This window comes from Chroicocephalus ridibundus, chromosome Z (assembly GCF_963924245.1).
Source record: "Chroicocephalus ridibundus chromosome Z, bChrRid1.1, whole genome shotgun sequence".
Taxonomy (NCBI): domain Eukaryota; kingdom Metazoa; phylum Chordata; class Aves; order Charadriiformes; family Laridae; genus Chroicocephalus; species Chroicocephalus ridibundus.
Genome location: NC_086316.1, coordinates 82,781,629 through 82,795,785, shown reverse-complemented (window position 1 = coordinate 82,795,785; position 14,157 = coordinate 82,781,629). Strand labels below are relative to the sequence as shown.

General features: G+C 42.7%; 1 protein-coding gene across 7 annotated transcripts in view; it reads left to right on the top strand.

Moving 5' to 3' along the window:
* ST8SIA5 (ST8 alpha-N-acetyl-neuraminide alpha-2,8-sialyltransferase 5) overlaps positions 1-14,157 on the top strand; it is an 88,176-nt gene that overhangs the window by 60,729 nt on the left and 13,290 nt on the right. For all 7 annotated transcript variants that reach the window (XR_010069001.1, XM_063319380.1, XM_063319378.1 and 4 more), the window contains 4 exons: positions 5,436-5,528; positions 8,157-8,243; positions 11,368-11,512; positions 13,774-13,886. Coding sequence is in view for 6 of the 7 variants with exons in the window: in XM_063319380.1 (XP_063175450.1) it covers positions 5,436-5,528; positions 8,157-8,243; positions 11,368-11,512; positions 13,774-13,886 (438 nt within the window). In the remaining variant the exon portion in view is untranslated. The remainder of the gene's footprint in view (positions 1-5,435; positions 5,529-8,156; positions 8,244-11,367; positions 11,513-13,773; positions 13,887-14,157) is intronic.

The window sequence follows — 14,157 nt, the reverse complement described above, 5'->3', positions numbered from 1 at the left end:
TGGTAGGATGTAGTCTTTGAGGGAAAAAAATCACTGCATTGCTGTCAGGCCCTTAAACCTTTTCACCGAATCTTGTAGTTTTTGATGTTGCCACATAGAAATATTAATAGAAACAAAAGCTAGTGGGATTTGGTTGCTCATTCACGTGAAGTCATCACCCAGTTTTCTCTGCTCTGGATGAGTTTTCCAGAGCCTCTGTAGCCGGGATATGTTCCACCTCAGCAGTATTTTTGCTACAAGGGTCTGGAGATCCCATGCTGGCCTTGCCAGAGGAACATGAGTCCCCATGTGCTTTGGGGTGCGTGCTCTGACACACTTGCAAGATTCCTGAGTAGCAAAGGTGACGCTAGACCCGAGGCTGGCCATGGATCTGCCCATCCTGATGAGTGCAGGCACTGCTAATTGGACGATTCTCTTAGTAAGTATTTAGCAGAAACCTGCAGGGCTTGGTTCATTTATTCTCATTTCTTAGTCACTGGATAATATATATTTTTGGAAAGATCTTTGTTTTTCCTGCAGGGTAGGTGGAATCCTTCCTGCGATACCCTGCTCTCTTGCAGCGTAAGTGCTGCAGCCTCGCCGCGAACGGCGCAGATCTGGCACTGCGGGAACGAGCGAATGGGAAGACCTCTTTATGCAGGACAAAATGGCCCGGTTTAAAAGACGCCTGACAATTACACTCAATTATATCTTAAAAACTTTGTTCAATATTATCAGACAACTCAGTGCCTCAATCCAAGCTCACTCAAAGGCAGGATTGAAGTCTCAGGCTTTTTAATTCATGGAGCATGATCAAGAAAAGCTTGCTTTTGATCAAAGCAGGAGCAGCCCAACTGCAGATGATCAAAGACCGAAGAGTTAGCTGGTATACTGGGAAACCAAATCTGTCTCTCACCAGCGAGCTCAGTAAGCTGCTCAGCTGGAAGTGCGGTTGCAATGGGAGACACGAAGGTTAGAAAAGAAGAAAGTCTCAGTTAGTCAAAAATGGAAAATTACAGAGGGAATAGCATCTCATTTCTGGGCATTCAGTACTGAGAGCCATAAAAAAAGAGTCCTCTCTGAGCACTTGCAGCTTGTGTGGTGTTCAGATGCAGGATTTGATCCTGGAAAACTGTTATAAAATTGAGAGCTACCATTGACCCGAATGGACATAGAGCTGTGGGTTGTGTGTAGTGCCCCGTACCCTGGGGAAATGCAATCCCACGTGCAGCTGAGCTGTTTGTTGTGATTCCGTTGTAGTTGTGTTCCCTGCTGTAGAGAATCATGAATTCTTGTGTTGGTTTTCCCGTAGACTTGTGACCTCTGAGGGATAAAAGTTATTTAGATTTCAAGCAGGGGAAGCGAAGGCAATGCAGGGAGAGGTCATTCTGGCGATGACATATCAACTCTGGTTTATGGATATAAAACACGATTGTCGTTCTTGTAAAGCTGAAACACAGCCCTTTTCCATAGCAAAAGGAGTAGCGTAGTCAGGTTTGTCACTCGTTGCTAATCAAGAGCATAAATCAAAATAAACTGCGCGGCACCCTTGATTCTTAGCTGGATATCAGACTGAGGAAGACGATGAGGAGGACAGCTTCCATTTGTGCTAATTAAGCGTTCTGACAGGCAAATGTATGTTCGTTCACAGAGAGCTACGTGGTTTAGAGTGGGAGTTAATAGACAGAAGCAGCACTCAGAGCCCAGGGAGTGGGTGAGACTGATGCTTCCTCTGGGAGAGCACGGCGGGGGGGGGACCGGTCTCCAAACACTCCCAGCAGGACCAGACCCTGCCGAGCGGAGGAGCTGGGTTTCAAGAACATCCGCGGGGGTTGAGGGAATCCGTGTTCCTTGTGCTAGAGCCTGGTGTTCTGCAAGAGCTGTATTCTGGGAAAGTACAACGTGAAGCACTTCCTACGGGAAGAGGATGGCCGGTGCTCCAGGGAGCTGCCTCTGCTAATTTGCCCCGATGTCTGTAGCAGGAGGGGGCTTGCTGTGAAGCAAATAAATAGCATGAACACGCCTGGCAGAAAGAGAGGAAATTTTTTTTTTTTCCACAGTCTGTTGACCAGACACTGTCTTGCAAATTCCTTATTGCTGTTGGAGTATCATTAATGCTTACAACCTAAGTGCTGCAGCATCGGTAACGTTGACACTGAGGGGGCTCAGTGTCTGGCTGGCTGCTTCAGATGTGGTTCAGGGCTTATAAACGACAGCCCAGATGATGATTATTCACCAGCTCAGCCAGGATGAGTTAGTTTCAATCAAGCTGACCCCATGGCCAGTAGCATCTTCTCCCCACTCGGTGCAGAAGTGGCACCACTGTCCATGTCTCTGCCTTTGCTGCAGGTGGCACGTGTGTGTCCCATCAGCAGTGTGTCATCCAGCCTGTTTCACGAGTCCTCCCTCTGCACTTCCACAAGGTGCCAAATCGTGAATTCAACACTCCCATTGACTCTGCTGGAAAAACTGGAGGTAGTTTGAGTGTTAGAGGCTTGCAGGACAGTCCTGTGCTTTTCGAAGATGTAGGCTAATGGAGTAACTCTCCTACAAATGCAACGCTGTTGCATGGGTTTCCTTTCAGATCCGGTAGTGGTTTATTTTTTACCTAGTCCTTTCCTCCTTACCCTTCTGCCTCTTTGGTACCACATCCTTTTTCATTTCTATTTTTGGTTTGTGGATTGGGTAAACGGGCAATGATCAAAGGGAATGGCTGGGACTCAGGAAATTTCATCTCTGTTTCATAAAATGACATCTTTGTCTCCAGTGCCACGGGCTGAAGCCAGCTTTCCCCTGCTGCGGTGTTCCCATGTGATAGCATGTGCTGTTCGACATCTGAGCCGCAGTTCTCTAACTTAGCAGCAGAGCCAGAAGTGCGCAGGAAAGATCAAAATACGTGTTCAGTCTAGATTTTTGCCATTCTTAGCTGTCCTGAGGCACGTACGAGGTATTGAAATCCAGTGTTAATGAGGCTGATGGCCATTGCTATCCCCCATACTCCCAAAGAGGTAGGAGTGGTGTGTAACGTGCTGAGTGTTGCTTGGGGATGTATACCTGCCTCCAGCTATTGTGTAGAACATGGGCATTCAGGGTCCCAGTCTTGTCTGACTCAAAGAACCAAAGTAAAGAATGGATACCGCAAAATACAGTAAGAAAAAGGAGTATTGCAGAAGGACAAAAAAGTTGTCTGGACTGATAGTCAGAGGGGACTCCCTTACTGCTGTAAAATGCTGTGAGCAGCAAGAAGTCCTATGGTGTTGGCTCCACAGAGAAAGAATTCAGTTTAGTTTTGGGAATTTATCTGGAGTACATTCACAGAGGGCTTTGGCCTGGTGCAACCAGGTGAGCTCTTAATCCAGTTTCACTTGGAGCAGCTTTTGAAATGCACAAGGTGCTCAGCTCCAGCTCAACAAGCCGAGCACGCAGGAGATGTGCCAGTGATTTCAGCTAGATTTCAGATTTCAGCTACTCTTTAGTAAAGGCTGAATGTCCAGGTGAATGATTGAATTGGAAGGAGAGCCCAAGCCTTTTGGTGAGAGACCAGATGAAGGTTCACGTTACGTGAACTTTATCTCCCTTCTGGAGGCTGAGGAAGGCTTTTCCCAGATTTATCACTGATTATGAAGGGCTTTAAATACATATTTTCCTCTACAAAACTCATAAAAATGTATTTGTTGCCTTGAAGACTATGCAAACACATTTCCAAATAGTCACATTTTTTAAAGATTGATGAGCTATTGGTTTTTTCTGACGATAATCAGTTTACTCCTTTATTAGGAATTCATGATGTTCTCCTTCCACCATCTAGGCATGGCCTTCTTCATTTCAGTCTCAAGGTTTGTTCCTCTCACCGGATCACTGAAATGGTTGGTTTGGGATTTGGCAAAGCTGGGATGGTGAAAACCTTGGGGAGAGGTGAAGGAAACACTTCTTAAAGCAGCATTTGACAGGATAGGAACGTTCCCAGTTGGTAGCAGATTGCTTTGGGAAGTTCTTGAGCTTTTTCCAGTCACGTACGATAGTCCCTGCCTCCCTTCTATAGGTTAATCTCTTCCCCGCTTTATCAGATTGATTTCTGGATGTATTTACAAGGCAAAATTCAGAAGCTGTTTGTTTTTAGATGCTTCTGGCCTTTGGAGACCCTGTTGGAGATACCTGGAGAGGTTGTTTTCTGGACAATCTCCCTTCCTACAGTTCCCCTGGGAGGTGTGAATGCTTAATGCTTCTCCAGAACAGATCAGACTTTGGGTCTCCCACAGTTTTGATATTAACTATAAACATGAACTACTAAGGAAACTAACAGTGCTTTCCTGCTTAAGGATTATATATTCAGAACTGAATTCATGAATTCAGGTCAAACATGAATTTTGGTGTTGTTTTAAGATAACACAAACCCAAAATACCAAAATATTACATTTCCAACGATGGTTTAAATAAACCAGGAACCTTGTATTTTTCTTTCGTGTTGAAAATTCAAAAGATAGTTTGGAGTTACCGCCTCATGAATTCTGAGATTTTAAAGGATCCATCAAAATAACTTGCTCTAGCCTTGGCCATAATGCCTATTCCTCCAGGTTGTCTGCTGGTATTTCTTCATTATACTCATAACTGCTCTATGAGTATGCGAAGTTCTTAGGTATTAGGTTTTAATACAGACTTCTAATGATAAGTAGTGAAACTGATACAGAGCTTTGTTTAAAGCCTACATCTTTTTTTGTCATTTCGGTACAGTCTCATTAAATTCACTGTCCAGCCTGGGCTTTCTCTGGCCCCTAAACACGAGCATCATTGTGTTTTGTTTTCCATTTGCTCCAGTCTGATGGCTAAGGTGGAGGAGTTTAACCAAAAAAGTAAATATTTATGTCTATATTTTCATTAAGAATAGCCCTGTCACTCGGGATGCATCTGAGCATTCAAACCCATTCATTGTCAAAACCATCTCAATTTTTTTTAAGAATTTTTTGGGAGTAAAATTCAAATATTCAGAAGAGTAAATCCCAATGAAAAGCTCAGTTGTGTAGAGCTACGCCACAGTCCCCACAGACAAGACGCAACCTCCAGCACTTTGCTTTCCACCTAAGAGCAAAATTTAAGGTATTGGTTTTTAAACTCTGAGCACATTTAGACACCCGAAGGATGGGAACGGTGTTCCTTAAGTGATCAGTGTTCCCCTTTCAGTGGCAGCTGCCATGTGCTGACTGCTGGAAAAGGTAGCTGGTCCTTGGTGCCTGCAAGATAGATGAACTCTTGTAGAGATGGGCAAACTGGACCTGGGTACCATCAGCAACGACATTTGTGTTTTCCTGTGAAATAATAACCTGCCTATGGGCCAAACAGTGGAGTCTCAAATTAAGCAGAAATCATAAATGAGAATTTTAAGCAAATTTCTGTTGATGTGTAAGACAAGTATGCCAGACTAAGGATTGTTTTTAATCTTTCTTTTTGTCCTTCTTCAGGTATTTTGAGTTTTATGAAGGGCCTTTGGAATACAACTCTACCAAATGCCTGGAATTACGGCAGGACATCATTGAGGTGAAGGTTTTGTCTATGTAAGTATGTATGAATGTTTGCTAAAAGGTTACTTTTCAGGCAGAATAAAAATGATAACCTACAAGAAGATTGTCAGAAATGCAAGGCTCAAGAGATCACATCAACAGGGATTCTCTTATATAGAATCATAGAATCATTTTGGTTGGAAGAGACCTTTAAGATCGTCAAGTCCAACCGTTCACCCAGCACTGCCAAGTTACCACTAAACCATGTCCCTCAGCACTACATCTACCCGTCTTTTAAATATCTCCAGGGATGGTGACTCAACCACTTCCCTGGGCAGCCTGTTCCAGTGCTTGTTATGTTCAAGTAGTGACATTTGAATTTGATCTGAGGTCCATTTGAAAAAAATGGAAGCTTTTCACATAGATTGAGGCATTTGGGTTAGGCCCGTAGCAGTATTTGGAATTAAATACAGTGTTTGTTATATTATTTGTAATATTATATTCTATGTCCTCTACTCAGGGTAACTGATGAGTAATAACAGCCAGACTGACTCACAGCAAGGATCCATCTGGCTTAAGGCTCTATCATTGGCAGTGGCCAGTAGTGAAGGCTAAGAAATGAAGCAAAAAAGTTCCTGGTAACAAATACTGGCATGGGGACTTGCTGAGTGGTAGGTGGTGACCAGACTACAGTAGTCAGGGTGGACAAAAGACCTCGCTGTTAATTTGTTTAGATCTTTTCTGAGACCATTTCTACTTTTTTTGACCTCCACAATTTCCTGCAGCAGTGAGTTTCACGAGTTAATAACGCTCACTAAAATGTAGGAAAATGCAATTCTGAGAAATAATAAAATGTCTGTGTTTTGTCTTTTGTGGTCCAACATGCACATCAGGAAACTAATGCGTTGAATGAGATGTATCCGTGAAGCCGTAGAGATGGAATCAGGCAAAAAAGGGAGGTTGCCAATGGACCTTATTGGACACACAAAAGCAGGGTATTTTTGTGTTGCCTTTTTGCATTTTCAGTATTGCACTGAATTTAGGTGCCTAGGTTATGCCTAATCCCTTACCTTATCTAAACCCAGTGGTTTAGTAATCTTATCGACAATCCACAAGGCTTATTAAGGTCTGTAAAGCGCACTGAGAATCTCAATTGAAAGTGCGGCTATACAAATGCACAACGTTAAGCAATCAAGGCGACAGCAAATACAATGTGTTGCTCCCGGTCTGCATGAATTTTTTAGCGTGTCTCCCTCACTGACTTTTCTGCACAGAAAAATGTAGGTTACGTCCTTGTCTTCTGTGTTTGGTACTGGATGAAGGATACACGAGTAACAACTTTGCACCGCTTGCTGACTTGCAGGGCTTAAAAATAAATAGAAGGGGTGAGAATGTGACACTTCTGCCAGTGCTCTGCTGAAGATGGGGAGTTTTGAATCGCTTTTCTGCATATTTATCAGATCGTACAGAGAATTACTCATTTCTCTTCATCTTATCCGATGGCACATAGAAGGTAGTGGACTCCTACTCAGCTGGATCGAGTTAGCCTTACTTTTACGGTAGATGTCATTTGACATTCATCTCTTCTCCTGTGCTGGGTTCTTCTGATGTGCTTGCTTTTAATGCGCTACATTTCCTAAGTCAGCCCTTACGGTAATGGAAGATTTCCAAGTTAATGTGCTCTGGTGGGCTACAGAAAGTACAATCTGACCTAATTCCTTCCTGTAACTTCCACAGCCTGGGAAATCCTAAGTTCTACTCACTTTAAATATATAATTATCTTAAAAGTCTTTGCTTTATTCAAACATTCAAAGCCCTCAAGCCTGAAGAGAACTCATTAAGACCTATCAGTCTTGAAGAAATCTCAGACTTCAAAATTTCCCAGCCAGATTAGGATATTGCTCCCTGGCTCTACATATTTGCAAGGCCGTCGTTACCTCTGTTGTCCAAATACAGAAGAGTATGTATGAACTCGAAGGTAGAAGTTGTTGGAATTGATGCTGTCACCAAAAATGTGTCATCCTGTATCAGCCTAGTGGAAGTAGGAGTGTAATTTTTGGATATAGCTAATAGTATATTTATTAACAGAGAGGGAGGGAGAGATCCTTGTGTAAAGAGCTTTTCATGTCCTCTTACCATCACAGATGCTTAACCGTACACGTGTCCTATTGCAGTTTATAAAATAGATTTCCCAACAGTGCTGTTCCGTAGGATCTCATGGATTAAGGTAACTTCACCCAAATATGATGACAGTTGGCCAAATTATCTGAAGTACCTTTTCCAGTACCCTCTGTGCTGGGCCCTTCTGCTAGGTGCACCTTTTCCCCCCAAAACCACTCTAGTTGCCAGACATTCATTAGCTTCCCAGCAGACTCTGGACAGACTTCGGTACAGTAGATGCTTCTTGCTCAATATTGCATTTTTTATCCTGAAGAAATGGAGAATTCCTATCAGGGAACAGAAATCAGTCCCAAATATCCGAAGAGCTCCACCTTTGTATATGTGGCTTAAGGTTGCTATGTCTGAGCAGAAAAAGAAATAAAAATGAGAAATTTTATACTGATAGACCGACTGGTTTGCCCTATCAAACACCTACTGCATGGTACCCTGGTCGCAGCTATTTTAGGAAATTAAGCCCTTGTAATAAAGTGAATTTTTATTTTCTTTCTTTTTATCTTTTAGGGTGAAGCAAACTGAATTGTTTGACAGATGGAAGAGCTTACAGATGTGCAAATGGGAGATGAACGTCACAGAAGCTAATTTATTCAAGTAAGAATGGTCTACGTTAATGAGACTGAGTAAGATTGCGTTTAGTTTTAGTTTAACTTCCTGTAGAGAGATCACACTTTCATATGGGTAGCAAGAGTATGCATTATAACACTGTTACTGCTTGAGTATCATACTTTTGAATAAATATGGACTTTTTTCTACTTTAAAAAAGTCAACAGCAAGAGTGAAAGACAGCTCTTCTGGCAAAGCTCTTCTGGTACGTGGCACGGTCTTCCCAGGAAAGGCAGGGAATTTGGTTTGAGAAAGGCTTTTCCAGGTAAGGTGGCAGACATAAGGATGGAGCCAAGACTTAATGGCTGCACTGACTACATCAGCCTAACTCTCTGGTGGTGTAAAATGGTCATATCATTGGTGACACTGCAAATTTGGCCTACAAAGTACTCAAGCTGGATTTTTTCTGTGGTGTATTAGGTACTGTCGGACTTTGTTTATCACCTCCTTTGTTTTTTTAACGGCTATTGCTCCCTGACTATCTAGATACTTTTTCTGTTCTTCGGAGACCTCTGCAGTTTGTTTCTCTAGCACTCTGTCTTTCTTCATGTGACTTCCTCTTTGCTGAAGGTCCTCCATGGTCCGTTCAAGCTACAGCTTTTGAAATTGATCTTGTGAAGGCAATAGTAGAATGAAGCCAGAACAATACTTGAATGCTGTATATTAGTATGTTCAAGGGCCATATTTGAGTAGGTCTAGAGGAGCCACATTATTTCAGAGTAAGTGGAATATAGACTGGTTAAGTCTCTAAGTCACCGGCATGATTCAGAGCTGTTGTTTAGAACAAGGCCCTGCAACTTTCTCCCAAATTCTCTTGCATGGTTTCAGGAAATAGCTGTCATGAGTTAATGAGAGAATGTGAGAATGCATGTGCCGAGTTAGTCATTAACATCTTTAAAAAGAACTAATTGTTAGTCCCAGGCTTATATGAGTTTTTCCAACACGAGCTCCACACACAAGGTTTTTTAGGTTTTGTTTTTTTAGTATATTTTTTTCTGGAAATTACTTGATCGGCAATTATCAGAGCTGATTTTGAAGACAAGAGTCATTCAGGATTACTATCTTAAAGACTGATTGGAATAAGAGAACTAGTGATTGTGCCCAGAGTGCGTGGAGCACATTGAAGTATGGAGGCCAGCCCAGAGGTGGGACCAATGAGAAAGGACTATCTAAAGAAGACCAGCAGGAGGACCATCGCTCTCTTTCAGGCCACCAACACCAGCACATTAAGAAAAGAACCGCTCTCCATCCTAGACAGTGCATTGGGAGAAAAAAGAAATGAAAAACCCAGATCACTGGCTATACCTGCCTGACTGATACTATATCTGCTTAAGAAACTCCCACTGGTTCCAGAAAAAATAATCATGCTAGTCATGGAAAAAAAAAAAAAAAAGAAGTTCAAAGTCTGTTTCATTTTTGTCTTATGAGACAGAGACTTCAGTGTGTGAATGTGTGGGGAAACTGTAGTCTCTTAAAAACAGACCACAGTCTCTGAGTTTGGAGGTAATACTAGTGGGAGGTTAGAAGGAGGTGGTCTAACAACACTGAGTTTTGCGCTTTCAAACTTTGTTGTTTCTGGGCCACCAGGTGAGCTGGGGAGAATCCATCAAAAGTTAAATGGCAGTTACTTAAGCAGCAGGGAGGGAGGAAGCACAAAAATCCCACTGGCGTTTGTCTCTGGAGACTAAGGAAAACAATTCCCTTGACAGTCTTCCTCCATGATGGATCAGACATTTACATTAAGGAACGTGCCTCTGGAACACTAGTTGGACATCAGATTAAAGAACAACATCTCTTTCAATTCCTTAATGCAGAACTAATGACGAGTTTTTTTCATAGCTCAAATATCACAATCCAGTCCCGCTGCCTGCTTGTAATTATTTAACGATTTAGTTATTAGAAATTATTCATTGACTTATTCAGTCTCAACTGCTGCCTCGATCTGATCATCATATCGTGTCATTCTGCATGAGTCAAGTATATAATAGTAATCGGACATCACTGAAATGTGTGCGTAATTCTGTATTTGCTTTCTGGTGCTTGTAATAAAGCCCATAAAGAAGACTGGCTTATTCTTCCAACTCATGATGTGGCCACAAACCCGAGAGGCAAGGTATTTAATCTGGGTTATTTGAGAGCCATTTGGCTTTGTCTTCATGTTAGTGCATTTGCCATGACATGTATTTTTCATTAAAGGTATAAGACGCGTTGACTGAGAAACAAACTGGCTCTGGAGTAAGAGTAAACTGGGGTCAGGGCTTTCGGTTCCACCAGTAAAAGGAGTAAAGCGCTCAGGGAAGGATGTGAGCTAAGATATGGACCACTATTTGAAAAGCCACTTTTCCTATTTACATTTCATATAAAAGAATATTATATTTCATATAATGAGTTTTCTCTCATGCCCCAAATCCCATTTCTGAGATTTCAAACCAGTTCTTCTTTACATTGGAATACCTGCCATTTCGTCCCAGCGACAAAGAACATTTTGGCCCTTTGTCTGAGCCATGACCAGTTCCGCCTGGCACCCATCTGTCGGGGCCCCATCGTCTTCCTGATGCACATACGCAAGGTCAAAGGCAAAAGTAACACCTTTCAAAGTTTTTTTTTTGTAATCAAAGCGTGCCGTGCTCCACAGTAGGCTGGTAAATGGGGTAGTGTCTTGGTATTGCTGTGTTTAAGTCCTTGCCCTGCCAAGCTTCCACATCCCCACATGAATACTTTAACCCCTGCGTTTCCTGCCCAGTGATGAGTAAGTAATTTACAAAAAGTGGAAGACCTCTAAAGTGGAGAGGGACTAAGTTGTTAGGGTGTTTTCCCCAGGATATTGGGGACAGAAGCTCAGCTTTGGTGTCTGGAGCAGGGCAGAATTTGCACACGTATTTCCTGCAGCCTGGAAGAGACAGGTACAGGAATCTCATTTCTTCTGTGTTCCTCAATCAAGGAAAATTTCACTGAATATGAAACTTCCTAAAGCAAAATCCAGCGAACCACCATCTTACCCCTCCTACAGCTGAAAAGTTTCTTTTTGCTTTGTCAGGAGTAATAGTAATTGGAAATCCTAAAGCGTGCGATCAAGCTCCTTGATCTTATTTCTCTCTTTTTCATTTTACAGGTCTACTTTGTCGAGGTGTTGCAATGCCCCTGCCTTTCTGTTCACCACCCAGAAAAATACTCCCTTGGGAACTAAACTGAAATATGAAGTGGATACTAGTGGGATCTTCCATATCAACCAAGAAATCTTCAAGATGTTTCCAAAGGTGCCTCATGCCTCTGTCCGTTTGCAGAGTCAGCTTCACTCTACTTGTTGCATTAGATGCTATCCTGTAGCCAAGCATTTAGCAGTTGGCGGTTTGACATTTTTACAAACTTCAGTGCTTATGCTTTGAAAATGTTTATTTTTGATGTGGTATTTTAGATGATTATCCTATTTTCTAGTGGTCATCTGCTCTAGTATGCAATATATATATATTTTTTCCTGCAGAATATTACTGACCTAGCAGCAAAGTGGCTAGTTAAGTAATTTAGGAAAGCTGAATCAAAAATCAGTTCTTACTGATCAGAACTTCTAAAAATACAACATTCATGTATTCATAAACGATGAATCCAACATTTGGGGTAGGTCTGCACTTTTAGGGGCATGATTGTTTCATAATTCATGTTCACAACGACCGACTATTTTCATACTTACTTCGGTTCGCAGATTATCTGTGAACAGGCTGCCCAATTTTTAAATATATTCATCGTAATGATTATTCAACACCTTTTCAGCAAATAATCCCTGACCAGACGGCCATTCAAAGGTATAACCAGTGGGCAATTCCCTTTGCACATAGTGACTGATGTGCAGAAATGGGCTTATGTGACCACTGATTAATCGTGGGGCACACCTCATCAATTTAAAGTGGCGTATTTGCAGGGCGTAACTGAAATTTATCCCTTTCAGAAAGTCAGAAAAATATTCAGGTTAAGCACTTAGATTTGTGTCATTAAAGTTGTCCTTCAGGGTCTAACCGCTTGTAATTTGTTTGCTTTCGGAGCGCTACTAAGAGGTAGGGTAGTGATGTTATTTAAATGGGCACATGGGGAACTGGGGCAGAGCAGGGGAAAGGCTCAGATCCAGGAAAGCACTTTTAGCATCTGGAGACATGCAAAGAGTGGGTACATCTAACCCTGGGAGTATTATCCTCAAAACCCGGCCTGATTGCGCAGATGAACGCGTGAAAGACTATGCTTTTGCTAGGAGTGTCCTATGGCTGCTGTTGTATTTATCCAGGTATGCCCTGAGGATGCTTCGCAGGCTCTGTCCCGAGTCAAAGTGCCTTTGGGATTCACTGGGCAGCAGTTATGTGGCCAAAGCCACCCTCTGCCTAGGAGCAGGGCTGCAGCACAGCAAATATAGGAGATGAACAGGTTAAAAGCATGGGAGCAAGACTGTAAGGGCAAGAGACTTGTGCTGAGTGCTGAGACCTGGCTTCTGATCTCCCTGAAAGGAACCATCAAGGCATTTCGTGTTAAGAAATCGCTGGATAAAGCACAGACGACTCTATAATGCCTCTGTTAGGCAGCTGCTGCTTTTCTCAGGCAGGTGTAATTGCATGCCCTTTTTGCCTCATGGCTTACGAATGCTACGGAAAGATCCGGGGAATAATCGCCTAGAAATGTCACGCCACCGTGGCATCTCTCTGTAGTTTGCGGTATGAAATTATTGTTAAAATATGTATGTACCAAAACGAGCGCCCTCATGCTTATGTAAGCCCATCTCTCCATATTCATAAGGCGGAGCGCGGCTCGGTTCTGCGTCACAACCCTCTCACCCTAATGGCCCAGTTCTGTTCCCGCAGACGTGCTTTTCACTCTCTCTGGCTTCCGCAGCAGCTGCATGTCTGCATATGAAGACAGAATTTTGCCCAAAGGTTACAGAAAAATGCGTCCTACGCAAGTCCAGAAAGGTGCCTGACCAAAGGCTCTAGGAAGTACAAGTGCCAATTAATAATCGTTAATACTATTAGTGTTGCAAGCTCTAAAATTTGGGCTAGGTTCTGATAAATAGCTGTAACGTGCTGTCTGACTTAGAGCGACTTCTTGGGCTTTACTAGCTGCTCTGGAACTACGCGTGCAGGCTTCTCAAAAAGCGGGACATCAGAGCCTGAGGAGCGAGCAGTCTGCCGGCAGCTCAGAAGGCAACGCTAATTTTATGATTCATGCCCTCGTGTGGAAACCAGAAGGGAAAGCAAATTTCTAAAACGACTTCTTCCGTTATTAAGTCTGGAAAAAAACAGGTTATTGGGGTTTTTTTTTTCCCCTCTGAGTTAGTTGCCCATACTATCTCTAATTGCGCAGAAACAAAACCCATCCATTTATGCACACCATGGGAATATTGCAGGCCAGAACCAGTGTCAGCTTCCTCTGATTAGTGCATCTGCAGCAAGATGCAGCTGCACAGAGGAAAAAGTAAAAAAGAGACTTGTTGCCTCCATGTTGCGGGATATTTAACTGTTTCCTTGCTTTCTTGTTGCAGGATATGCCGTACCACCGCTCCCAGTTTAAGAAGTGTGCGGTGGTTGGGAACGGAGGAATTCTGAAGAACAGCCGATGTGGCCGGGAGATTGACAGCGCAGACTTCGTGTTTCGGTAATCACCACAGCACCGTTTTTCTTTTTCGCCTGTTTCAATGACACGTAAAGGATTATAAAACTGTTCTCTCCCACATGGAAACATGGGATTTGACAACCTGGCCATATCAAGCCTGCTTCTTGTAGAAAAAGCAATGCTCCAAAAAAACCCCACCTCACTCTATAACATTTATTTAAAAATTATGCTTGAAGGTATCACTTTTGCATAATGTGGTTAATCCACTGACTGACTGACAAAGTTGATGTCCTCATTCAGGACATCCCCTGTT